The sequence below is a fragment of the Triturus cristatus genome, chromosome 10, assembly GCF_964204655.1.
Source record: "Triturus cristatus chromosome 10, aTriCri1.1, whole genome shotgun sequence".
NCBI lineage: Eukaryota > Metazoa > Chordata > Amphibia > Caudata > Salamandridae > Triturus > Triturus cristatus.
In genome coordinates this window covers 871849983-871876457 of record NC_140593.1, presented here as the reverse complement: position 1 = coordinate 871876457, position 26475 = coordinate 871849983, and the positions used below count along the sequence as shown (strand labels likewise).

At 42.5% G+C, this 26475-nt stretch overlaps 1 protein-coding gene across 1 annotated transcript in view; it reads left to right on the top strand.

The window, feature by feature from the left end:
* The window catches only part of LOC146796142 (SCO-spondin-like), a 1481201-nt gene that overhangs the window by 614890 nt on the left and 839836 nt on the right, over nucleotides 1–26475 (top strand). Inside the window, exons 71-76 of the mRNA XM_085631266.1 lie at nucleotides 2497–2591; nucleotides 3464–3513; nucleotides 3967–4137; nucleotides 9463–9637; nucleotides 11027–11031; nucleotides 15770–15849. Coding sequence (XP_085487392.1) covers nucleotides 2497–2591; nucleotides 3464–3513; nucleotides 3967–4137; nucleotides 9463–9637; nucleotides 11027–11031; nucleotides 15770–15849 — 576 coding nt within the window. The remainder of the gene's footprint in view (nucleotides 1–2496; nucleotides 2592–3463; nucleotides 3514–3966; nucleotides 4138–9462; nucleotides 9638–11026; nucleotides 11032–15769; nucleotides 15850–26475) is intronic.

The window sequence follows — 26475 nt, the reverse complement described above, 5'->3', positions numbered from 1 at the left end:
AAATCTTAAATTCATTTACTAACCCAGCTAATGAAACTACTACCTATACATTGTTCGAAGTGAATAAAAAGTCCTTTGCTGCACCAACAGTTCGAGCGTTGGCAGTATACAGTAAATACATTCGTCACCGTTGCAAATGTTTGGGGCAAAACAAGTTTTCAAAGCCTGACCCATTTTATTACAAAAGTTAATAGGAAACACTGGTAAAGGCATTCGCATTCTAAGCAATATTTATCTAAATCTGGGTTCTGGAGTTGGCACATTATATTTGGGGGTTCCTCGGGGGTTTTTACTCCTTGTCCACATACCTAGTGATGTCTTTGATGAAGCAGACTCCAGATCACTTCTAGTTGAAGTGTGCTCCTAGACCTGGCGGTCCTCATGGGAGAGTGTAGTGGGGGGTAGCTGAGTGGTGGGGAGAATCTAGATAAGGGTACTGGAGTGGGGCTCGTGAACAGAAATAGAGAATATTGTTTCATGAGGACATAGTGGTAAAATGATACAGTCGTCCAGAGAAGTGGTTGAGATACAAAAACATCGAATTAAATCAGAAAGGCTTGAGACCAACGTAGAAGGGCGACAGACTCAGTGCAGACAAAAACCCTGATAGATGTGGCTGATAGAGTCTGTGTGTAAAGAGTAGGCAGAAAGGAGCAGGGCACCTGGGCTCAATAGTCCTTATCTGCCCTCATATTCTGTGTGTCTCTGGTGTGAGACAGTGTAGTTGTGTGTCTCTCTTCGGAAATGAGGCTTTGCTCCCAGGCACCGGGCACAGTGCCTCATGAGGTACTTTTAATCGAGGCGCTGTGGCTTATCATGGCAGGTGTTCTTGTTTAGAAAGTGAATTGCTGTATCTCCTCGTTGATTGGGATCGGATCTGAATTTAGGGAACATCACACCTGAACTCTTAAAGCTCCATCCCTCAGTTAGAAGAAAAAAGGCCTGAAATCAAGATCTGCCTTCTGAGGGTACTTTGTAATGCATGCAGATTCAGAGCGTCCGCTTGATATCTAGAGCTATCATTATTGCTTTACACTTTGCTGTAATCACGCCCACTTCGGCCCAGTCACATTTCAGGAAGTGCCCTCTCAGCAGAAGTGTAAGGTTATCAAAACAGCAAAATATCACTAAAGCAAGTTAAACCAAGCATTAACTGGAGGATGGCTTTTGTAGGCCAATGCTGCAGCTATGAAGATGTGACTTACAATTTCTCGATTGTGCATCTGTTTTGGAAGCCATGTTCCGGTTTGTACCAGGGGCTCTGAATTCTGCTTTACCAGGCATAAATTCATATAATTTTGCCATGTTTGACATTCTTCATTCTTCAATGTGGTGCATTTAAATTTTGGTTACCTACTCTGAAAATCTGCATATATTCCACTGCATTTTTACTGGTGTTCTATGTTACCCTGCAAAACACACAAGATGATGGACGGAATGTTGCACAATGGCAAAACATTCACCCCCAGTCACAGATCTGGGTTTAATCCATCGTTATTTTGCTCACCACGCCACCCCAGTTCAGACATGGCCATATGCAAATCAGTCTTGACCCTGTGCCTCATGGGAACAGTCCAGCCCGAACTGCCAAGCCATGTCTTCCTTTGACCGGAATCAAGTATCCTAGGACCGGTTTCTGGCTATCAGCCGTCATCAGCCAGGATAGCTTGATTCCAGTGGCGTAGTGAGCACGGGACCCACGTCTGGGCATACACTTCCCACATAGGGTGAACAGCAAAACACACTGCATTGTCAGCATTCCGTCCATCATTTGTTTGTTGTAACGCTATGTTACCCTGCAGCTTCATTATTTGTTTGCGTTTTTATAGCGTAGATGGTGCAGTTGCAATTCTGCGAATAAGGATTCGTTTCAGACTTCAGTACCACTAAGCTCGTATTCAGAATTAAACGCTTTTACTTTACATTCTTTAATTTTCTGATACAATTGAGTCAAACGCACTGTGTATTGGAGTGCTTCTGAGACAAATGCCCAGCGAGCCCATAGGAGCGGCCAGGCATGCTTTCTCACTTGGATCGGTTGGGCCTTCTGATGACAAGGACAGTGCCAGGGGCCACAAAGGGCATATCATGGGTCGCAGCTGCGACCCTGATCGACGTCCATGATCTTACCATTCACAGTGGGTGCTGAACTTAACTCTGGACAAACTCTAGGACTCGTGATGTGACCCCAAGAGTGTGAGTTAGGATGCCTTGAATTGAACGACTTGTTTCTCAAGTGAAAGAGGGCTGCAGGGTGTTCAAAGATTAGAGCTCGGTCTATGGCAGGGCAATTCAAAGCAGACACCCCAGGCTCCATTAACAGGGGGTGCCATATAGAACCAAGAAACATCAGTCGTGTGCCCTTTCCAAAGGAAGGGGCTGGCGACTTGTCCTTCTGCCTAGGATAACATACATCCTGCTCTGAATAGGTTATTGAGGCGACCTGGATGTTTTGCAGTTTATTACATACGTTCATATTGTTTTGTTTCCTTTCAGAATAACCTCTGTGTTCCCGCATCCGATTGTCCATGCACTGAGGATGGAGCTATGTATGTTCCCGGAGAGATTATCCAGAGACATTGCAATAACTGGTCAGTAATTCTTTTCTAACGAGCACACTGTGGATGCCATAGATTCACTCAACTGGTTAGTCTAGGGCCACCTAGTGGCAATTCGTTGAGTTGCATAATATTTCATGTTGGTTATTTGATACCTAAGAAAATCAACACATAATTCCTAACCCTTGCCCTCTGTACCCCTGCTGCAACTCCACACTGCATCCCTTTAGCAACTTCTTATTGAATCCCTATAGCCCTGGATTTCTTCCTAAACCATGACATGGATATGACCTCCTTAGATAGAACTCTGCACTGGGTTGCGAGTTCTCTAGATTTTCCTGAAAATTGTATTTATGATTGCTCTTTCCGGTAGATCTTTTTCAGTTTTGCACTTGCCTTTTTTGTGCTATTTTGCATTTGAATTTTTAGCAGATGCTGCAATATTAAACCCTTTATATATGTATGATGATGGTGTAGCAATCAGATATCCAATGCTATTACATGAGCAGTAGCACTCGAAGGCATATGACGAGGACTAGTTCCAACGATATGAAAGGAAGATTAGCAGTCTATTGACGCAGTTTTGGAACTTCTGATCGTGTTCCTAGAAAGTATAGATGTATCTGATCTCCATAGCTTTAAACTCTAGAGGGCACATGATCAAAGACACCCACAGGTACCTGCAACTCTGAAACCTTCTCCAACCACTAGACTCAGAGACTACCTGTATTCTGGAATCAGAATGATTTTTGGATGGTCTAAAGTAGCTCAGTGGATGTGCACGAGCATTGCCTTGCTTGCGTCTGCACATTTCATGAATCGTGCTGCTGCATGTCTGTGGAGCCTTTGTGCTTGCGTTGCCATTATTGATGATGCCCTCTGTCCTGCTTCTCTCCTTCCCTCAGCACGTGCCTCTCTGGCCGGGTCACCAACTGTTCGCACCTACCCTGCGATGGTAAGTGTAATGCTGTTCAAGCTTGGGGACCCTTCACTGTAATGGATCCATATATGTTAATTCCTGGGCTTCCTTACTGTGTTGGCTTCATCTCTGTTGATGCTTGTGGGCTCATCTTCTGATTGCATTATATTTGTAGATGCGTGAGGCGCTGTGAACTGTTTGCTGTGTTGTTGTGAAGTATGTGGATTTATGGTTTGAATCCTGGCACAACCACTCATGCTTTCATCCTTGTGAGGATGATAACACGAGATCTGGTTTGATTTCCAGACAGTCAGTGTCTCTGAAACGATGGTAGGTCCGAGGCATAGCAAACAAACTTAACCTCAGCCATATCTCAAAAAATATTACATAGAAAACAAGAGACCTTTGTGGCCTTGAAAGTTGTACATCTTGATGAAAACAGCCTTTTACATCACAGCTGTATTCACATGTGTTTTTTTTCTTCTGCAGTGGATGGTGCTTGGTCGGAGTGGACTCCATGGAGTGAGTGCTCAGCTTCCTGTGAAACTGGTCTCCAGAACCGGTATCGCTTCTGCACGGACCCACCTCCGTCAGGTACCGGACTGCCATGTGATGGGCCGGACCAGGAGAGTCAGCCTTGCAACATTCAGCCATGCTCTCGTAAGTTGGTTCTACTCAATCACCTTCACAACCATGAAGTTAAGTTAGTCCCTCTGTACGCTCCCAATAAGCATTCTTTAAAAATTGTCATATTTTAAGATTTCAAAAATTTGATGGAGTTACAACAAATGCGACAATAATAGCATTTGTTGGCAGATGAAAATTAATACCTTTGAACATCTGGTTGCTTTCAGATCTTCGAGATAGGAAACCTGATTCACCATTTGGAACTCGCTTTTTCTATTAGATTTTAAAATAGTCAATAAAAATCCCAATTTATCACTTGAGATTTAAATGCCTGTTTCCTTTATTGGAATGGCAGTAGTAAGTTTGTTAAGAATTCGGAATAACTGTTGACAAATGGTAGTTTTGACAAGTGATCCTGTATTCTCAATGCCCATAGTCAAGCAAAGCGGTAGAAGCAAACGAAGAAGAAAGCTGTAAAATCTAGGTGGTCCTTAACAATGTTCCATTTTTCATGGAAGTGTGTAGCCTCTATGAGCTTTTGGTGTCTTATCCATCATCAGATATGGAGCTCTTTGGTTTTAGTTGACATGCGTATGATTTTTGTAGGTGATGCCTTCAGACATACCAGTTTCTGGCATCTTTGCATTGCCCTATGGAGTTTGGAATTTGGGTAACATGCTACTTGGACTAGTACCATTTTACTTTTCTAGGCTGAGCACCCTTCATCAGCCTCAAATTTCCCCTTCTTAAATTGTCATGTGGATGATGCACTTTGTAGGTTGTATTATGTTCTGGGCTGTGATCAACACCCAAACCTTTCATCGGTCTTAAACCCACTTAGTGAAATTCACGGTGACCCTGGTCTTATATTCTGCCATTGCCCCTCACAATAGCAAGTGCAGTTTCTGCAATTGTAATCGAGCACAACAGAAGCAGGGCCATCATTCTGCTGATGGGATTCATTTTAAAGTTTGGAACAGAGAATTTGTGTCTAGAATCTTAGAAAGCAAATGGAGAAACTCAATCAATCAATCAATCAGGGGTTTATAAAGCGTGCTACTCACCCGTGAGGGTCTCAGGGCTCTGGTGGTGGGGGGGGCAGCTCCGGATCAGTCGAAGAGCCACGTCTTGAGGTCCTTCCTGAACGTGTACAGGGTCGAGGAGCATCTGATGTTCACAGGGAGCTTGTTCCAGGTCTTGGCCGTGATGTAGGAGAAGGCTCTCCCGCCTGCTCTGCATCTGTGGATATGGGGGACCTCTGCTAGGGTGAGGTCGGCAGAGCGGAGGTTCCTTTTGGGTATGTGGAAGGGTAATCTCTCGTTGAGGTATTTGGATCCGGAGTTGTTGAGGGATTTGTAGGCGTGGGTGCGGAGTTTGAAGTGATCCTCTACTCGACGGGGAGCCAGTGGAGGTCTCGTAGGTGTTGGGTCATGTGTTCATGGCATGGTGTCCCGAGGATGAGTCTGGCTGCGGCGTTCTGTATGGTTTGGAGTTTGTGTAGAAGGGTTCTGTTGATTCCAGCATAGAGGGCATTGCGGTAACCCAGTCTGCTGGTTATGAGTGCGTGGAAGACGGTCTTTCTGCAGTCGGGGGGGGGGGGTCCATTTGAAGGTCTTACGGAGGATGAGCAGGCAGTTGAAGCTGGTGGAGGTGACTGCGTTGATCTGGCGATTCATGGAGAGGGAGGAGTCGATGATGATACCGAGGTTTCGTGCGTGGTCTGGATGTGTGGGTGGATTCCAGAGGGCAGTGGGCCACCAGGTGGAGGTGCAGGGTCCGAGGATGAGGACCTCGGTCTTCTCTGAGTTGAACTTCAAGCAGCTGTCTTTCATCCAGGCTGCAATGTTCTTCATTACTTCCTGGAAGCTGAGTCTGGTGTCTTTGAGATTTTTCGTGAGTGAGAGGATGAGCTGGGTGTCGTCGGTGTAGGATACGATGCTGAGTCTGTGCTGTCTGACGATGGCGGTGAGGGGGGCCATGTAGATGTTGAAGAGCGTGGGGCTACTCCGCAGTTGATATCGGTGGGTTCGAAGGGGAAGGGAGGGAGTCTGATCCTCTGGGTTCTGAGAGAAAGGATTGGATCCAGTCGAGGGCGGCTCCTTGTATTTCTGCGTCGTGGAAACTGGCTGCGAGCATGCGATGTGAAACGTGTCGAAGGCTGTGGAGAGGTCAAGAAGGATGATGGCTGCGGTGTGTCCTAGGTCGAGTAGCATGCGGATGTCGTCAGTGGCGCCAAGGAGGGCAGACTCGGTGCTGTGGCTGCTGTGGAATCCAGACTGGGAGGCGTCCAGGATGGAGTTCTCTTCTATGAAGGCGGTCAGTTGGGCATTTGCAAGTCTTTCGGTTACTTTGGCCATGAAGGGGAAGAGAGAGATGGGCCAGTAGTTTTTCAGGTCTGTAGGGTCGGCCGTGGGCTTCTTGAGGAGGGGTTTAACCTCCGCCCGCTTCCAGACATTTGGACAAACTGTGAGAACATAAGGAGGAAATGACCTCTGAGCAGACAAAAAATAAAGTAATAGGGCCCTGATTAACAAAGGCAATCTCAGACAAAAGTTTAACTTTATGACTTTTGGTATTCACATAGGTCATTTATGTGTCGTATCTTTACATCCACTGTCGGGTCAGAATCTCCGGCTTGGGCTGTTCTCTCCGCACCCGGGCCGTACTCTACGGCTCAGGCCAGATGAAGTGTAAGCCATGAACCGGAATGCAATTTTTACAAAAAGGAACATTAGGAATGTGTGATAAATTGTAGAGGAGGTCATGATATTTCTTTTGGGCAGGGAAAAGGGTGTGGCCTGACACTACATCATATCCCAGAAAAGTATCCTCCTTTGCATCATGGTACATTGACTGTAAAACCCCTTAGTGTAGACTGTAGTGTTGACTGTTGACATTACAGTCAACACTGAGGGGAGCAAAAATTGTGGACTGCATGTACCATGTTGCAAAGGAACAAACTTTTCTGGGATATGATATAGTGTCCGGCCACACACTTGTCCCTGCAAAAAAAATAGTATTGATGATTAGTGGCTTTGATTGAAGCCCAGAAAGCCAACAGAAAGAGAACACTGAGGAATATAAAAAAAGTAATGGATGGAGTGCTTGAATTCATCTGAGCCACTGTTAATCACACATCATGTTCCTCTCTGTTATGCTCTAAGTGCAATGAGAATGTCCAGGCGTGGGTCCTGGGCTCACTGAGCTACTGGAACCAAGCTGCAAGCCACTGAACAGGCCCTAGTAGGTGTTCTGATTCAGGGAGGACCTGACTTGACAGCTTGGTCTGGACTGTTTCTATTGTAGCGGGACCAATTCCGGTTTTCATAGGGCTGAGTCTAATCTGCAATAGCCTGGTGGGCAAAATAATGATGGACTGTGAAGAAGCCTGAGTAAATACCAGTGGCTGAGATTTATTCAAGCATTCCACCCATCACTTTTTTGTTTACTTTTGTTTGGTAAAAAGTGAGAGGGCATTAGAAAACATTTTTGAAAGATCCAACCTTCTCATTAAATTTTTTTATTTTTGTATATGTTTTGTTAGTGAGTTAAATAAAACATTTCATAGTTTATGTATTTGTTTGATGTATACTTGTTTCTGTAGATTTATATATTGCTTCGAGGTTCCAATCATAGAAATTGCTTTGTTCAGGTCCCTTCCTTTCTGTAGTGATTCAGTGGGGTTCCTCAGAAGCCACAAGGGTAAGAACTACTGTTCTAGCATGCATAGATACTGGAGTAGAGAACAGATTCACTACTGGACGGTGGGCATCTAACTTGCATATCAGAGTTGACAACACAGACTGTGAATACCTACAGCAACGGTACTGACCTGGGTTAGACTCCTAAAAGCAGGGTCACAAGTTTTAAATAAAACACATACAGTATTCTCCCTTCTCATTATTCATGCATAATATATTATTCAATGTTTCTATCACAGCATCAGGACCTCCTCTTTTCCACTGAATAGAAGCTGTCCAAATGCTCTTTATGTAAAGTTCTGACAAATGTGCCAGAAGCCTATATTTCCTGTTTCTGCATCCTTGTACATTTACTGTAAAATGCCACTTAAGACTCATTATTGTATTGGTAATTTCTCACTAGTGTCTCTCTTTTCATTGGCCAAATTCCCATTGTCCTATATGTAGAGCATGATTTGTTGTTTCTTTCTGTGGTTATGATGGCTGAAACATCTCATTGTTGCTGCTCCACTAGTACTGACACATGACTCTGCTCCTATATCCTCCTTCATAGAGTATCAATCTACATCAAATTCAAATACAAACACAGCCTCTAACATGACATAAAGTTCACTGATGATTCTCCTTATGCTGTGAATTTAGGCATAAGATCACACTTCACAGTTAATGGATCAATATGGCCATGTGCAGACACACTCTTATACAACAAGTGGGCATCATTCAGTGTCTGATTGGAATGCTCTGCTGTTCTATTTGTTTCAGGATGATATATTTAGCCTTCTTATATAAACTTGTTTTTAGTAGTCGGATCAGTCTGTGGTGGTTGCTGTAGTTGGTCTTATGTACATAATTAAAACTTAGGAAGTCTGAATTTTGTATAAGTGTATTCCGGACACTTATCACTGAGGGTCTCTTAAAGCCAATACAATTCATGGGTAGTAGTGTGCTTTATAAATCTAAATTAACATAATAAATTACTGTCTGTAATTTACTGGCACATTGTTTGCGTCAATCATTAATGGCATAGCTCTTCTGCTTCTCCTGTCAATAGTTTCTATGCACTGCCATAACCTTCAGCCATTTTGAAACACAAATCATACATGACAGTATGAGAAAGAGTGAGGTAATATAACTGTTAAGTGATGGCAAGAACGTGGGACAGACGCAGGTTATTTGCTATCTCAGGAAAAACAGGCCATGATTTAGCACTGGCCGATAATGGAAAACAGCTAACTTTAATGGTCAAATCCTTCCACCAAGCTATTACTATGTTGGAGAACATTTTGCTTTATTTTTTCTCCTTCAGTTGTAGCACCTTGCCTGGAATTCAGTTGGTTTTCAATTACCATTCAACTCCAAAGCCTGCCCATTTTCTTGTTTTTTAATGAAACTAAGATTATCTCAAGGATTGTTGCCTAGATTGTGGTCCAAAGTGAAATATCCATTTAAACAGTGAGCTTTCTTATTGCCCAAACCACTTTCGGGCTTAGCATGTGGGTAAGTATCTCTTGCCCACTAACAAAAGGCATGAGTCCATCTGAATCCTGGTGCTGATGTAAACTAGTAGTTCTTAGGCTTAGGGCATATTTTAAATCAAGTAAAAAAAATAAAAATAGCTACCTGTTCTTTCTAATATTGAGATTGTGTGTTGCTGCAGGAAATGGGAATTGGAGCGAGTGGAGTCCTTGGACCAACTGCACCAAGAGCTGTGGCGAGGGGATACGCACGCGTGTACGAAGCTGTGATAATCCTCCACCGATTGGCGATGGTGACTACTGCGAGGGGGCAGGCTTGGAAATGGAGACTTGTAACATGGAGGATTGTCTTGGTAAGTAAGCGGTGGATGAGTGGATCAGAGATACAATAACAGCTCCTTAGAAAATTCTCTTGGAGACAGGAAGCTACCACTAATAACTGACTCAAGTGTTCCAAACATTTTTAGCTGTAGCTTTAGAGCACTCAGATGGGGCATAGAAATATGTTTTTGCACAGTGCTTGAATATGTGGGATAGTTTTTATGTTTTGTATGAAACAATGATGATGATTATGATGATTGTTGTTTTCATTGTTATTATTTATATTTTTGAGGAAAATAGTATAATTTTTTATATTTTTTTTGTTGTTGGATATTTTGTTGTTATGAACCATGTTAGAATTAAAGTAAACCAGATTGGCTGATGTTTTCAGAAATCATTATAACTTGCCTTTGTGATATTTTAGGCATTCTCAAATTTGTGTTGCATAAAGAACATATGCAAAGAAAGGGTTCTGGTACCTCTAATCAATATATGTGCCTGCCCCCAAGCGATCCCTGAATCATTTATGCTACTCCTTGACAGATTTCTTTGCGGAGAAAATAGATAACATATAACAGAATTTTATCACCTATTCAAGTCAGATTGATTTAAGCAGCTTCTATGTGGCCTCTCCTGATATTGCATTTTATCAGGATAGGTTTGAACCTTATACATTAAACCAAATTCAAAGGCTGCTGGTAAGCACCAAATCTATCTCTCCTTGTGACTTATGTCCCCCAAGGATCTCTGCTAATTTATGGACCACAATTGACCCACCATTCTGGTGTCGCCAATATTTTAAAAAACTAACACAGATCCATAGAACCTGCCTAATTAACACCTCATCTTGCTTCTCCCAGTATTGGGAAAGTCTTTGGAAAGTCTAGTCAATAAGCAACCTATGTTTTTTTTTGGAGGACCATAAGATTCTTGACCCCTCTTAATCCGGATTCCGAGCTTGCCAGAGCACAGAGGCCACGTTGGTGGCAGTTACTGATACCATCCATCTATCCTTAGATGCTGGTTCCCCTGCCATGCTCATGCTGCTGGAAAAGCAATGTGATTCCCCTGGGACAGGACATGGCATTTTCCCTGGGCCTCCAAAATAGGACTGTATATTCATTCAGATGCTTAAGACATTGAAGACTGTAATCCAACTTTGTGTAGCTCCTTTCATGGATGAAAAACCAAGGCTTGAATCTATGGTATCAAAACTGAGCAACTGTAATTCTACTCTTATTATGGTTACAGAGCATACCAGCTCATTCAGTACAGTGGCCCCTCCTGCACTGACACCAAAGGTGGGCCCAATGCGCCCAATCTTGAGGAGACTCAAGAGGATACTCATACATCTGTGCAGGATGATGGCCATATGCTCATTAGGCCTATAGTAAACCATGCTGCCAATCCAAATCATGGAACCAGGGAGAGTATCGAGCTGGACAATTCCTGCCCCCTGGCGGTTAACATGACTTGCCTTAACCTCCCACCCAAATGTAGCCCTTATTTTGTTGTCCTGGCTAGGGTGCCATGCCTGTCCTACACCAAAGTTAAAACATACCTTAGAATTAAGAACAAAGTATGCCATGGGCTAATTAAAAAAATGGACTAGGGTTTTGCAAAGTTTGATGGCAATCTATTTGTCAGAAGGGTGGGTTGGATTGGTCCTTCATGTAAGACCTTGTGAGGGGACTGTGTGGTTGTCAACTGTGAGAATCTTGCCCTCTCCGAACGTCAAATGTTGTCACATTCCTATCCTGTAAAGGATCTTTTCAGGAATAACAGTACAACGGCCTTACCATTAGTCTATTTTTATCATTACCTGGCTGGACCCCAGCCTGCCCACATTCTTATATCTAGTGGGTCAACGAGTCATCAATATCCCAGGACGGGCCTAGTCCGTAGGCCAGTGGTTCTTAAGTACAGAACCCCTGCACCATCTTTTCTCACCTCCAACAGATTTAGTGCCCTCTCTGGCATGAAGGATTCAGACTGACTGGGGTCAGAGGTTAGGGAAACAGTCTTGGTTGATCGAACTGGGGCCTGTTCAGCCTTAGTGGCACAGCCTAGCCATGTGAGTCAATTGCTACCACCTAGGCAATGCTAATATCATTGTGAGCTAGTGGTCCAAAGTGAAAGATCCAAATTGGTTCTCCCTTATTTCTAAATATGATATTATAATGTCGCAGAAAACATGGACAATGGGGGAGATTGCATTGGACAGGTTTGAAACTTTCACTATCCAAGCAACATGGTCGGTAGAAGGGAGACCTGGGCGGTGCTGGTGACCATGGTGCAGATTAGTAAACTTCTTACTATTACTCCAATTGTATGCAATATATCCCGGGATTTAGTTTTTATGGGTTGTTCACCCCTCCACTTTTAATTTCTTTGTGAAAATCTTTTATAAAGCTGTAGTGGAATTGGGCTGCCAAATTAGGGTGCTAGTTAACGCTATTGAGCTGAGAGCATAAGCTGGTTGGGTTTCTGGCATTTTTTGGGGGAGACTTCAATGCTAAAATTGGTCTTAGCAACACTATCTTTGACCCTTTTGCTGTAATAACCCTGATGTGGCCAGGTGGTGTGATCTATAACAGAGGGCAAACACTTCTGCTCAATTTATTGGAATTACATTTTTTAACTTTGTCGAAATTGGGGTGAATTGGGAATTACATATCCTGACCTTTATAGGCAGGGGACAAGGTACGACCATAGACTATGTCTTTTTATCTTGGGAGCTGGCTAAGTATGTAGTGGCTGGGGAGCTAACTCCAGTGGATATAGTGATCACAATCCTATTTAAATTACCCTAAACCCCTAAACTTGCCACTAGTGCAACAACTCATCAGGTTGAAAGGTATAACCAACCTGGCCGTCAAAGGACATCAGATGGAAGGGGATAGACATCCCCCATGTAACAGCCAAGGTGTCAGGGCCAATCTGACCCTGATCATGGATCACCTTCTGTCTGAAAATTGATCAGCCCTGGCGATCATAATCTCTTTAAAATCACTAAATAGTCATATTAAATCTGCGCTCACAATCATGCCCAAATGTGTAGTCATCACCAGCCCAGGGTGGTTTGACAGGGAATGTAGGGCCGCAAACCAAAATTTGAGGAATTACCTAAATTCCGGGCCATGAGATTGGGATAATATACTTAAAGCCAGACAGCACTATAAGTCTACAATTAAAAAGCATAAGGCAGCTATCAAGGAAGAGGCATGAAATAGCCTTGTTACTGCCTGTAAGGATAGGGACCCTAAAAAATGCTGGGAAATTGTCAATGATAAACAGCATCCAATAAATAAGGCTACTGGATTTTATCTTTGTAAGAAACACAATAAAGAACTCATCTTAGTAAAGACACATCGTGGAATCTGAAATTCTTCTGTGTGCACATTGAGACTGTCCTCTACTTTGAATTCGGTCGACTGTATTGTTGTGTGCAGAACCCCCTTTATGTTTCCAATAAATAAGTGTGCGGATCTGTGGCCCAAATATCACTCCGCAGAGCTGGATTGACCACTTTAAGTATATTTATCCTTTTGAAGGGCCATCGTCTGATGAGCAATACGATATATGTCCCTCTTTCCCCTCAACAATTAGGTTTGACCTTGGGGATATAGCAAAGGCTATCAATTATAGCCCCTCAAACAAAGCCCTGGGACTGGATGGTGTTCCCATGGACATGTATAAAAGTTATATGGATCTTTGGGCACTCCTTATCACCATCACTGTCAAGGCTGCTTTATCCTGTAAGATTTCCACCTCATGCCAGCAAGCTACCATCATACCAGTTTTTAAGAAGGGCCTTAGGCATGAACCACGCTGCTTCAGGCCAATCTCACCCTTTGGCTCTGTAGTTACGGTAATAGGCTGGGTGATTCTTCACAGGATTGAAGGTTGGGTCAAGCAGAATGGAGTTCTGAGCAGGGCTCAGTTGGTTTCCAGGTAGGCCTGAGGACACAGGAGCAATGCCTCAACCTGAACCTAATAGTCGGAACATACAAAATTGCAAGAAGTGTTCATTATATTTCACATTTATGGACCTGAGCTGTACATTCAATAGAGTCAACCACCAATGTCTTATCCTTCAGCGGCTTAATATATTGCAGGATCTGGTTGACTTTTTGTGCACACTACTTTGCGAGGTTTTGACCAGGGTAAGGTATGCTATTGATGGGGAATACACCCCCTTATTCTCCCTGGCTCGAGGTGTACGCCAAGGGTGCGTTTTGTCTCCAATCCTCTTTTTTAAAACATAAACGACTTGGACTCCTTCCTCATTAGGAACTGTTATGACTTAATGAGGATCAAGTTCAGTCCCCTGGATGCGTTATCATATGCCCATGGCACGGTCCTGTTTCCCCGCACACCTAATGGGCTTCAGTCCCTAGTTGAGGACTTTGTATCCTTTATTGATAAATTGGACATAGATGCTAACACTACTAAATCACATTATCTGGTCATTCGGGTCACATTGCACCAAGTTTAGACCAATTTATATTAAGAGAACTAACATCATCAAGGTCGGCAAATTCCCTTACTTGGGAGTGATGTTTGACAATAATAACAGTTTTGTGTCCTGTCTCTCCAACCGATGTTCTCAATTTAACAGAACAGTGGGGTCCCTTTTTAATTTATTCATCAGATTAGACTAAAAATCCATTGCACATTTGTTACAAATCTACAAATTGAAATGCATACCTGTCATCACTTATGGGCCTGGAATATGGGGCATAGAGACTGTAGCAGTCTTCAGAGGGAGGAACATTGTTTCTGTCATCAGCTTCTTGGTCTTGGACCAGGTAGCTCACAGCCCTTTTTAGACAAGGAACTGGGGTTGGCTAATGACTCGGACCTGGTGGGATTGGCTCCCCTTCTTCTTCGGTCCTTTATTTGGAGCGACCCAGAGGCCTCTTTTGACAGAGATGTTTTAGAGTATTGTCTGTTTTGTGATCATTGATTAAGCATCCCATGGCTGGAATATATTCACAAATCAGTGAAGACTGTGGGAAGACCAGAGTTATTCTTTAACCTGCGCACTATTCAAAAGGGGGAATCTGCTAAGGTTAAAGATTTGTTTGTGAAAGGGGCGGCCTCTAGAAGGGAACATTGTGAAGTGAGGAGGCCTAACATGAGAGAATTGGTGAGTCTACAAATGACCAAAGGGGTTGAGCCACACCTATTGTATGTCACCAACATAAGGGAAAGGGCATCATTGATAACGTTTCGTTTAGGTACAATCAGGTCTCATCTGTTTCCCTCTTGGCTAATTTGAACCCAAATCTATTCTGCTTTGCTCCTGTGACAAATCATCACCCCAAACCCTGGCACAACTTATATTTTTTTGTGGGTTTTATGAAGTTTCCAGGAAAAACATTTTATTACTGTTACTCAAAACCTAGGGTTTTATTCAATTTAAACCTGCGCTTTACTACCTTTGGATGCTCCCGAATCATCATGTGTCTCTCTCTGTAGGAGCATTCTTAAAAAAGGCACTTTATTCGCTCAACTCCACAGCCTTTTAAGTATCACTCGCTGAGGATAAGAGGTCATACTAAATATTTTATGACAATTTGAAACATTTTTTAAATCCTTTTTTATGCATTTTACATAACAATTTTGCATGGAATTGCTGAAGGCTGCATTTTAAAATATTTGTTTGATCTTTTGTGATAATTTTATAATTGATTAAAATGATCTTGCCATTTATGTACAGTTCAATGTCTTTGCACAAACAGCAGCATACTATCATGTACATAATGGAGTTTTGATCAGTTATGAATCTGTTTCCAACATGATTTTGACAAGACAATGACCTTCAACGTACCTAGTAATATACCTTACAATTTACTTAATTCTATTGCATGTTTGCACAATTGGTCGCTTTGCACAATATGTACTTTATGTACTTCAGATTGGCAAGGAACTTACTACTAATTTGACTACAATGAGATAATGATTTCTTATACAGTGACAAGAATTTGTAAAAGATGTAATATGTTTTTTAGTTTGCTGTTGATTTTATTCTTTTATGGATTAATCTTATTTTAAATAATGAAGCTGGGTTGATGGGTAAGATGTGGAATACACTGCACACTCATAACAACTGCTTCACTCTCTCTTCTTTTTTAATGTCACATTTGGTCTTGTTTCTTTCAGTGTCAAATTGTTCAACAGTTGCAGGGTCTGTATACAGCAGCTGTGGACCTGCCTGCCCCCGATCATGTGATGATATTGCAGTAAGAAATTAACGGATTAATTTATGTATCCCCGTTCTCTCTTTCTCTTTCTGTTTCTTTGCCTGCTCTTGCTTCCTTTTTTATTATTATTTATTTTTATCACTTTTCCTCACACTATGTCCTACTCTTGGTCATTTTTGTATTACTTGTTTGGGAGAGCTTATACTTGGAGGTCAATTTGTCATGCCAGCTTCTACACATGGGTTTCTTTTTGGTACCCCTGACACTACCCTTGCAGCCTCTGGTCTCGTTGATCAAGGAGGAAGCGATATAAACAAAAAGTAAAGTGGGCTTTTAATGTCTGTTTTTCTGTTGGCTTATGTATCTCCTTGCCATTCCCCTAGTACACCAGCAGCAAAAAGGAGACAGAGGCTAAAGATGGTCCCAGATATCAAACATTTTGTGTCCTTAGGAGCGATGGGGTCAAAGAATGTTTGAAACATCTTTTATCACACTTCGTATATTTTAGTGAATCATTGTCTATGAGTTATTCTCACCTGTGCCCCCACAGGTTGCTTCTATCTATCTATCAAGCAGAGGAAATATGGGTATGTCCAATACCTCCAAGAATGACATACTGAGACAAAATGTGAGACATGGTTAGGCGGATTGTTGGGATGCCAGTGGTTAACAAGACCTAAATAACCTTTATCTGTGGGATGAGTTACTGAGATTGTACCTGGGAATTACTTTTTGGACCTAATGTTAAGGGAGCTGGAGAGGGCGAGGGAAAGATTATCAATAAGTAGCCATGCACCTGAAAATTGACTAGTGAATAAGCCCATGTAGAAATTGTAAATTTGGAGTCATGAGAATGTTGAATGTAGAAGGAGGAACCCAAGTGCCCCTTTATAACATCCTAGATCATGCACTGATCTTTATTGATTCAGAATTGTGTCTCATAATGCAGAAAACACCTGTCTTCGGTTAATAAAAATATAACATTTAGCCCAACAGAAATATTGCAGGCAATATCCTAACAGTGTTTTCCCATATTGTAAGGGTGGTGGTTTGAGGCTGTACTTGTAAAAGTCTCATTTTGCCTGAAACTCCTCCTTTAATGATTGGGACGTCCTAACAAATAAGCTCCCACAGTAATTAAGCTTGAGTGGCTTTCAAATCAGATGGAAAGTATAAAATGAGTGAGAAATTCTACTTTAATGTGCTGTAGAAAGCACTATTTTCCCAGAATAATTTACACAGACCCCTGAAAAAACATAGTTCACTTTTTTAGAGATTTGGAACAGGACATCTGCGGCCTGGGCCTTGGTTCCATGGTCAAAGCATGTGACGTAGACCTGTTGGGATGGCTGATCAGGTATTACAGATTATGGGCAATGTTTCTTTTATGTTACATTAAAAGGTGCACATTTCTTAATATATATTCACTCGCTATACCACTGAGGTTCCATCAATACTCTTGGACTATTTTATCAATAAGTGATTTTTCATCAGTTATACATTTTGCATTGCTACATCAATATGAATCATCTACAAACAGTTAGGCTTGTAATATGCACTATAAAATGGACATTTATGGTGCTAGACCTTCAACCTTAAAGTGGGCGTCCCCCAAACCGTTTGCCTTCACCCTTCTGTTTACCAAATTTGTTTTTGTTGGTCTTAAAACTCCATGCACTCTACCACTTCTCACTAGTGCTAAAGTACTTGTGCTCACTCTCTAAAACCCAGTGACATTGGTTTACTTCCGATTGGCATGTTTAATTTACTTATACGTCCCTTGCAAGGTGGTTTACCCTACACCCAAGGCCTGTAAATTATATGCTACTAGTTGTCCTGCCTGTAGAACTTATTGTGCCACCCATTTAAGAGGCTCTTAAAACATGCCCCAGGTCTGTCATTGCAGCTGGAATGCAGTTTTAAACTGCCAGCACGCCCTGGCAAAATAACCCCATTGCCAAGCCTTAAAATCCCCTCTTATTACATATAAGTCACCCCTAAGTTAGGCTCTTGGCAGTCCATAGGTCAAGGCGCATTGTAATTAAAAGGTTGGACATATATTTAAAAAATGTAAATGTCCCGGTAATACAAATTCTCCTTTTCACTTCTGTGATGCCTCCCTCTGCCTTACTATAACATTGAGTTGATCTATTACATTTAATAAGTGCTAACTGTTGGTTCAGAGCAGGTAGGAAATTTATGTTTGGTGTCTAAGAAATTGTAATTTAAAATCCTCTTTAATGGTAAAGTGAGATTTTAAGTCAAAATTTTGAAAATGCCTTTTTTAGAAAGTTGACATTTTCCTGCCGTAGCCGTTTTCTGCATGCAGCCTGTTTCTGAGTCACATGACTGGGTGTAGGTGGCAGTTGGACTATTTTTACTCCTCCCAGACAGCCACAGAATAGAGGTATTAGGTGTGCCTGGATGAGCTATTACTAGTAGGATGGTGGGCGGAGCTGGGCAAAACCCCACTTGGAAAAATAATGGGCTGTGCACTGCCTTCACACAAAGGACTTCACACCACCTAATTGTGCATGTAGTCAGGCAGAGTCAGGGCAGGAGAGGCAGGAAATTCCAAGCACTTCAAAGGGAAAACTTGAGAAATCTCTCCTATTTCAAAGAAGGCACCAGGTATAAAAATAGGGCCCTCAGACCCACTCTTCAGTTCACTTTCTAGACCTGGGGAAGGGATCTTAGAGGACTGCATGCTGCTGTGACCTGCTGCATACTTCAGAAGCCTGCTTTGCTGCACCTAGATAGAGTGCTTTGCTGCCTGAGGGATTCCTTGAACCTTCAGAGTCCTACCCTGCTACTTAAGCTGTGTTCCACTTCTTAAACCCAGGACTACCAGAGCGACTCCGAGGGCTAGCTGGATAGCCTCCTGATCAAAACTTCAGGGAACGAAAGAGCTCCAACCATCTTTAGCCTGTACCTGGACCTAGCCTGAGTGAGTCCTGACCCTCCAAGTTTTACCCCTCTACTCCTGGACCCTTAGAGGTGATACTGAAGGTGGCCAGATAGTCAAAATCCAAAACTTGAGATTTTTTGGGCTAAAAAGTGCTCTGAGAACTGAGAAGCGACAGAGACCTGCTTGCTTGCCAATCCGCCCAAGGTGCATCACCAATGGGGTATCCAGCTTTGTTGAGCCCTTGTCGGCTACTGCTTGCAGTCTCAATCCAATGGAAATGTTTTACTTCCATTAAAGAGACTAAGTCCGGATGTATAAATCTTCAATGCAGCTTCGTCCAGCGGCTCCCTGACGATGACACCTGCTCCTCAGACACAGCCTGCAGGCTTGCCCTGCTAAACTTTACCTTCACTGACATTTTTCCATGAAATTTCTTCTAAGTCTGAAGGCCCACTTCCTATGTCCGACCAACATTCCATTGCGATCCTCCATATGTTTCAACTTTGTCCCAGTCTTGTGAGACTCAATGTTTGCGTTTGGCGCTTTAATCTTTTAGGCACTAGTTTTTACCTTTTACTTTAAAAAATCATAACTCTAGTACAACTGTTTGGAGTTTTGTTGTTTAGGTGTCAATTAATGTATTACAATTTTTCTATTTTTCAAAATTGGTCTTGGGTTTTCAGTGTATTATATGTTTACTGTATTACTGATTGTGTGTTGCATAAATACTTTACAAATTGTCTCTGAGTTAAGCCTGACTGCTTTTGTGCCAAGCTACCAGAGGATCAAGGAAAGGTTAATTTAATCAATTTAGTGCTTCACCATAACAGGGATTGTGGCTGTTGGTTCGAGCAGAGTTTCCACCCCACTTAATCAACAACCCAATTTATCACATATGTAAATCAAGTCAATCAAATCAAATCAAAATACATTTTATTCATTTTTATCTTGATAAAACCATAAAAGTTGCAATACATCCAAATTACGTTAAAACATAGTTCCAAAAAATAACAGTCCAAAGGAAGCTTTATATAAAAAAAAACATAACACAACCTCCCATAAAAATCTTGGACAATAAAGTGCATATTCAGAATCTAGCACTGTCCCCCTCAGATTAGCGCAATCTCCCATAATAGTCTCAAGCAGTAAAGTGCAAGATGGAAGTCAGGTAGTGTCCCTGTTGGATTAGCATAACCCCTACAGAGTTATCCTAACCCTCAAAAACAGATATCTCCACGAAGGCTTGTCAATCAAAATATCTATCTATCCAAACAAGCCCTTGTCTTCACGGTGGATTTCAGGTAACCAACAATAAAGAAAATGCAATTGCCTTCAACAGTTGGAGGAACAGGAGAGCTGGATGAGCCTGATTAAAATTCATTTTCTTTAAAACAGGGACTAAAAAATACCTCCGGGGTACTTCGTAAAATTTACAAAAAAACATAGTATGTAGCAGATCCTGTGGAGACTCTCCGTCGCAGCCACAGGATGCTAACAACTGTCCTCTACTACACCCTCTTGGAGTAGCAAGCAGACAGTGAAAAACATCCAGGCAAAACCTGGATAATAAAAGTCGCTCGTAAGTAGATAAAAACCCCAGAAGGTATGGCTTGACAGATGGAGTTGTATTCAGCAGTAAAAATTTGCGGACGCTAGGTTTTCGCAATTCCCACTCATCCCTTTACAATTTCCTTGAAGTAATGAAGGATTCCCTAATTATCCTCACATCTTTTTTTACAATAGATTTGGGTTTGATAAACAAATCAGCACGCCCTAACTCTTCAAGGCTACTTTTGATGTATCTACGCCAGGGTATTCCGAACGCATTATCAAGGGACATGCATTCTTTTAGACTCAAATGGGTAAGAGTTAATTCTTTATTCAACCAGCAATTAAGCCAAAACACCAGGAGTCACAGTGCCAGGGTGTCACTTAAATAAGGCACCCCCAATACCTCGTGGACCACCAAATTAGACATACCACCTGGAACACCCAACAGGCTCTTTAGAAAAATATTCTCAGGCACCTGGAGTATATCCGTGTTGGTGTGCCCCCAAACTTCACTTCCATAACAGGCTACGGCTACACGTTTTGCTTGATATACTTTCAGCATAGCTGCAATAGGTCTTTTGCCAAGTTTGGAAGCAAAGTTAAAAATGGCAGCATTCACCCGCACTAAATCCCCCCTTCTCTTAAGTTTTAATGGCCCCCATTTAATCTGAACATCAAGTAAGTCTCCCAGATAAGAAAAAACATCAGTACAGAGAACTTTGGCAGGGCCTACTCTAAATTGAAAACATTTTTTAGGGCGAGCCCTACCTGCATTATGTAGGATTTTGAGTTGTTGACAGATAAGTCTCGTTCCGACATAAATTTAGTAAATACATCTAACAAAGATTGGAGGCCCCTAGCAGTCCTAGATAAAAGAACTGCGTCATCCACATATAATAAAACGGGGAGACCACGCCGCCCTACATACGGATAGTCAACCCCCGTAGATATTAAAGCCCTGTCTACGTCATTGATGTAAAGGTTAAACAAAAATGGGGCCAAGATACAACCTTGGTGGACACCCCTATGTCAAAGTCCCCGGAGACACGGAGGTCCTGGGAGAATCTAACATTGGCCTTAGTTGCCCTGTGAAGGTCCTCAAGAAAGTTAACAATATTGCTATCTATCCCCATACCCTTCATGGACTGCCACAATTTGGCCCTGTTCACGCAATCAAATGCGGAAGACAAGTCCATGAAGGCTAGGTAGATAGTTCCAGAACGTGCAACTGTGTATTTGCTAAGTGACATGGATAGGTTAAGGCATTGGGCCACGGTTGACCGACCCGGGCGGAATCTATATCGGACATCAGAAATTATCTTGTGGTCCTCAGCCCAAGTAGACAGTCGTTCTAATAATACGCGGCCCACAACCTTAACCACTGAATCCAGGAGCGAGATCGGCCTATAGCAAAATGTGCAATTCCGGTCGCCCTTCTTGAAAACGCGTACAATAGTTGAAATGGCCCATGATTCCGGGCAGCCATTCCTGGCTGCTGCGTTAAACACAGCCACAAGGACCGGCTTCCAGAAGAATGAATCCGATTTAAAAAGATCTGGCGGGATGCCCTCTGGTCCCAGTGCTTTATTGCAGGTTAGCCTTGCAATACCAGCCTCGACCTCACCGTGCTCAAAAACCACTGCGGGAGAATCCATGTCACGGCCTGTATGACTTAATTGCTCAGTTGGACTTTCAAATATAGATTTAAAGTGGGCCACCCATTCATCCTCGGTCATATGCGAGCCTAGTTCACCCCCTACTTCATGCTCTGGAAACGGTCTGTTAACAATGCTCCAAAACCTGGAGCTATTTCTGAGGGTACTAGACTCAATCAGCTCCCTCCAAGCTTCCTCCTTCAAGACACCCTTACGTTTTACCAGTGTTAATTTATACTCTTTACGACACGCTCTTACCCTGGATTGATTTCTCGGTTTGGCATTCAGAGCTTCCCTCAACTTTCTTGCCACCTGGGAGCATGACAAATCAAACTATCTGGGGGTCGAAGTATCTATTCTATGTGCTGAAGCGCTTTAAAGTTCACCAACTTTAGTGGAGATAATGTTATATGCAGTAATTACCTCCCCCGAGTATGTACCTTGGGAGGTACACAGCGCCAATTCAGTAGCACAGGATTCTCTCACTGCAAGATACAAATCTTCTGGGGAGATCTGGGACAATTTCAGCCATTGTCTACCAACTGTTAGTCTTATTGTACCCTTGTTCCCCACGCTTCTTTTATTAAACAAAATTGGGCCAAGCATTTGGTCAAAAGCGGGTTATGGTCACTATGGTGATTTTCTTGAATAGTGAACCCACAAAAAAAGGACTGTAAAGAGGATGAAATTAAAATATAATTATTAAAAGAACGTGTGCCTCTCCCTTTAAAAGTAGGGACATAAAATCGAATTCTTTTAATAGATTATTTAGTACTTCCCCTTGACCAGAATGTTCAAAATGGATCCCCCTCATCCAAGGGCAGCCTAAATCGATGATGCTAGTGGTCCTTGGATCTCCACAAGGGTGGATTTTAAAGTCACCCAGGACCATGAGATTGTGTAAATTAGAAATACATGACTGCCTTATAAATGAGCCCAACAGTGTAATATTACAAACACCTGGGAGGCATGCCACAGAATTATAAAAATGTATCAAACCTGGAGATTTGGGCTTGATGATGACAAAACCTTTATCTGGCAGTCTACTTCCAAGGATATATAGATAACAAGGCCGCCCTTGGATCTACCACCCATACAAGGAGAAGCTGGAACAAAATAAAACTTAAGGCCCTCCAAAAATAAGCTGCAATCCACGAACCATGTTTCTTGCTAACAAATCACACTATACTGATTCACGAAATGCAACCAGTTAGGATCATGAAACTTGTTGGACAGACCTGCAATGTTCCACGATAGTATATTGATATCAGATACACAAGGACCCCCCTTATCTTGCATTGGAGCAACCTGTTGACTTGGCTCTGACTCAGCGGCTAACAATGTGGGGCTTATAAGTCAATCACACTCCTCCAAACTAGATAATTGAGAAAATCTATTAAATAACTTCAAAGAGGGAGGGGCCATATACTGGCGACCTGGAGGCAAATGATTTGAATAAACTGTAGGTGGAGGCAATTGGGTGTATACAGGAGGAAATCCATGTGACCATCCATCTAAAGGGGCTTCCGTGTTGGTGCTCCTGTGGGTATTCCCTATTGTGTCGGGTTTATAGAAAAAACCCAGTGGTAGGGCCCTAACAAGTGACCTGAAGCTAGGAGGAAGAGAATGTGAGTCCCTCAGCAGGATCCGTTCCGCAAGGTGTAGACTATTAAAATTTACTATAACACAACCATCCGTGCCAATTTTGCAGGAGCTGCCTATCCAGCTAACTCGTCGCACCATGATGATATTTTTTTCCACACTTGAACCCAGTGCAGTGTAATTCGAGAGCCAGTGGAGTACTTTATTCTTTAACTGGCCATAATCCTCTTTCGTTCCCATAGGGAGTGAGGGGACATTCCCCAAAACCACTACATAAGGGGTGGATTCGGGCAGTAAATCAATAGCTGGAAAATACTGAGTCTGAATCTCACTGCTCCCCTGCAATCGTTTGCCTTTGGTTTGACTTTCTTCCATAACTTGTGCTTGTGTAGACATATCCCTACTCTTGCTAGAGCCTTTGCTCGTTATTGCAGGCCCACCCCGAGCTAGAGTCTGCGGCTCTGGACGATTTTGGACCTGTTCAATTACATTAATGGACAAATCTGGCACTGACAGAGAATCCCTTGCAGTGCTCAGGCTCGGATTGACCCTTGGCCCTCCTGTAAGAGGAGGTAGTTCAGTATGATTATGGTCAGATAAACTCTTCTCTATCAAAGTCAGCCTCTCAAGGATTGGCCCCTGTTTTAAGTCTAACAGGCTAGACATCGCAGCCTGGAAGGTCTCCAGAGCAACCAGTGGATCCGTGATAGGAGATACTGAAGAGGGTGTCGAAGGTATTGGAGCCAAGTTCGGTTTGGATTTCTTTGCTTTACCCCCCATGGTTTGAGATTTCCTTTTAGTGCCTATGCCTAGACGTGAATTCTCCTTTGCAGCCAGATTTACACCAACTCTTCTGGTGGATAAAGAAGTTTCCGCTGGCTTACTGGATAAATTATCCGTATTCCCTTGTGGTGGATGATGTTCGATACCCCCCGTTGCTTATTGTAATGACGGGAGAAAGGGGCCTTGGCAAGGGCTTATGAGGGACTAATAACAGACTAGATAACCCAGCCTTGGCCTGCGAGCCATCGGGGACCCCAGAGCTGATGGGAGAGCTCAAAATATCATCGTCAACCTCCACCAGGGACACTTGAGTATCAGCAAGCAGGGGACAAGAGATGCTGGTTTGAGACCTAGAAAAACGTCTGTTAACCAGCTCAATTTCTTTATCTAACACCGCCGCAGCCTGCTGTAAAAACCATGGTTGATACTGAAGCGGAAGTACCAGTCTTTACCCTTGCAGAGGCTAAATCAAGTAATAACACATATGGCAAATAAATAGCACTGACCTAATCCTCTTGCTGTACTTTGTATCATATTCCAGAGTACTTTTTCTTGTTCATACTATTAACACATATGTTTACATCATCTGTTCCTGTAGAATCTCTCCTTCCTTTATCTCTGCCTCCTCCTTCTTATGACTTAAGTGCATCACCCATACAGGCACTCATACACCCACTGATTCACCAATACACCTTGGTATATATATTAAACAGTCATAAACATTTTTAAAACACTCACAGTCACTGGATGATGTCATCAATGATGTCACTGACCATGTCATGAGTGTTGTAATATGTGAGATCATAAGCAGTGCATTGCTGGGGCATGAGTTATAGTTAGCTCACAAACTATAACGGGTGAATTTCACTGGTTTTGTACGAGTGGTAACCTGAGCCTAACTATAATGTCCCTGTAACCTTTGCTTTATTCAGTGAATTTCTAAGGTTTTTAAATTCTATTTTCTAGCAATAATGTCCCTGTAACCTTTGGTTTTTCCAGTAAATATATATGTATATTTCTATATATCTTCACTGAAAAAATCAAAGGGTAAAGTAATGCTAACGGATTGGACGGCTCTAGGGCAGAGAAACTTTTCCTTAACACAGCACTGGTGGTCGCCAAGAGGGACATTGCTGCGGATTGGTTGGACACTGCTCCTCCCACTCTAGGGCGCTGGCGCCGGGGGGTGGATTGGTGCGCTGCACAGGAGCGGCCTCTATACATGGCCAGAGGATGTCCTGAGAAATGTCATCGTATGTGGGGCAAATGGGTCGGGATACTCGATGATTGAGATGGTGTGGTCCTCTCTTCAGGCACACGTGGATATGCTTTTAGTGATTTCCTTCTGTAATCTTGATGTCACTGAGATGTGTTTTTCTCCCTATTCTGATGATGCATATGTGGCTCTGAATGGCACTGTTTGTTCTTACCTAAAAAACTCAATAAAATTGGTTGTCAAAAAAAAAAAAAGTAATGGTATGTTTAGGTGAAAATGTTAATTTAAATGCAACATTTTAAACTAAAGAAAAACACTGGCATTGAACAGTTACAGGTGTTTAAGGTTAACTAGAACTCATTCCCCCATCATGCACAGTGTTATTGTCAATCATTTCAGTTCAGTTTTCATCAGTAATTTTATCAATGATGTCACAGAACACATGGGCCAGGGGCTCTACTATAAACTTTATTTTTTTTGTCAGGACAGAGTCCCAGTGTCCTGAAATGTTGGGCATGACATTTCTCTTCATGATGCAGCCGGTTAATCAGAGTGCATGCTCCCATGGAAGTCTCAAGGTTCTGGCTCTTGTGGAAGCGAGATGGCTGATGGGAGGAAAAAAAGCCTCTTCGACCAATCAGATCAATCTATTACATTACGTTTTGTGATCACAGGACTCTCGCAAGCTTCATGTGAACCCAACTGTCCAGATAGACAAAGATTTTGAACCTTCATTTCCCCAAAACTACTGACCAAATTTACACCAAGTCACCAAATCATGCTTTAAGTACCAAGATCTAACTTTCTGCTAAACTTGGTGTAATTCCATTCACCCATTTTTTTCGGCATCGCTGTTCAATTTTCCCATGGAAAAATGAATAGTGAAATTTTGTTTTGCACCCCCCTTTATTCTCGACCCATGTTTGACAAATCACCCCAAGACCTTTTTT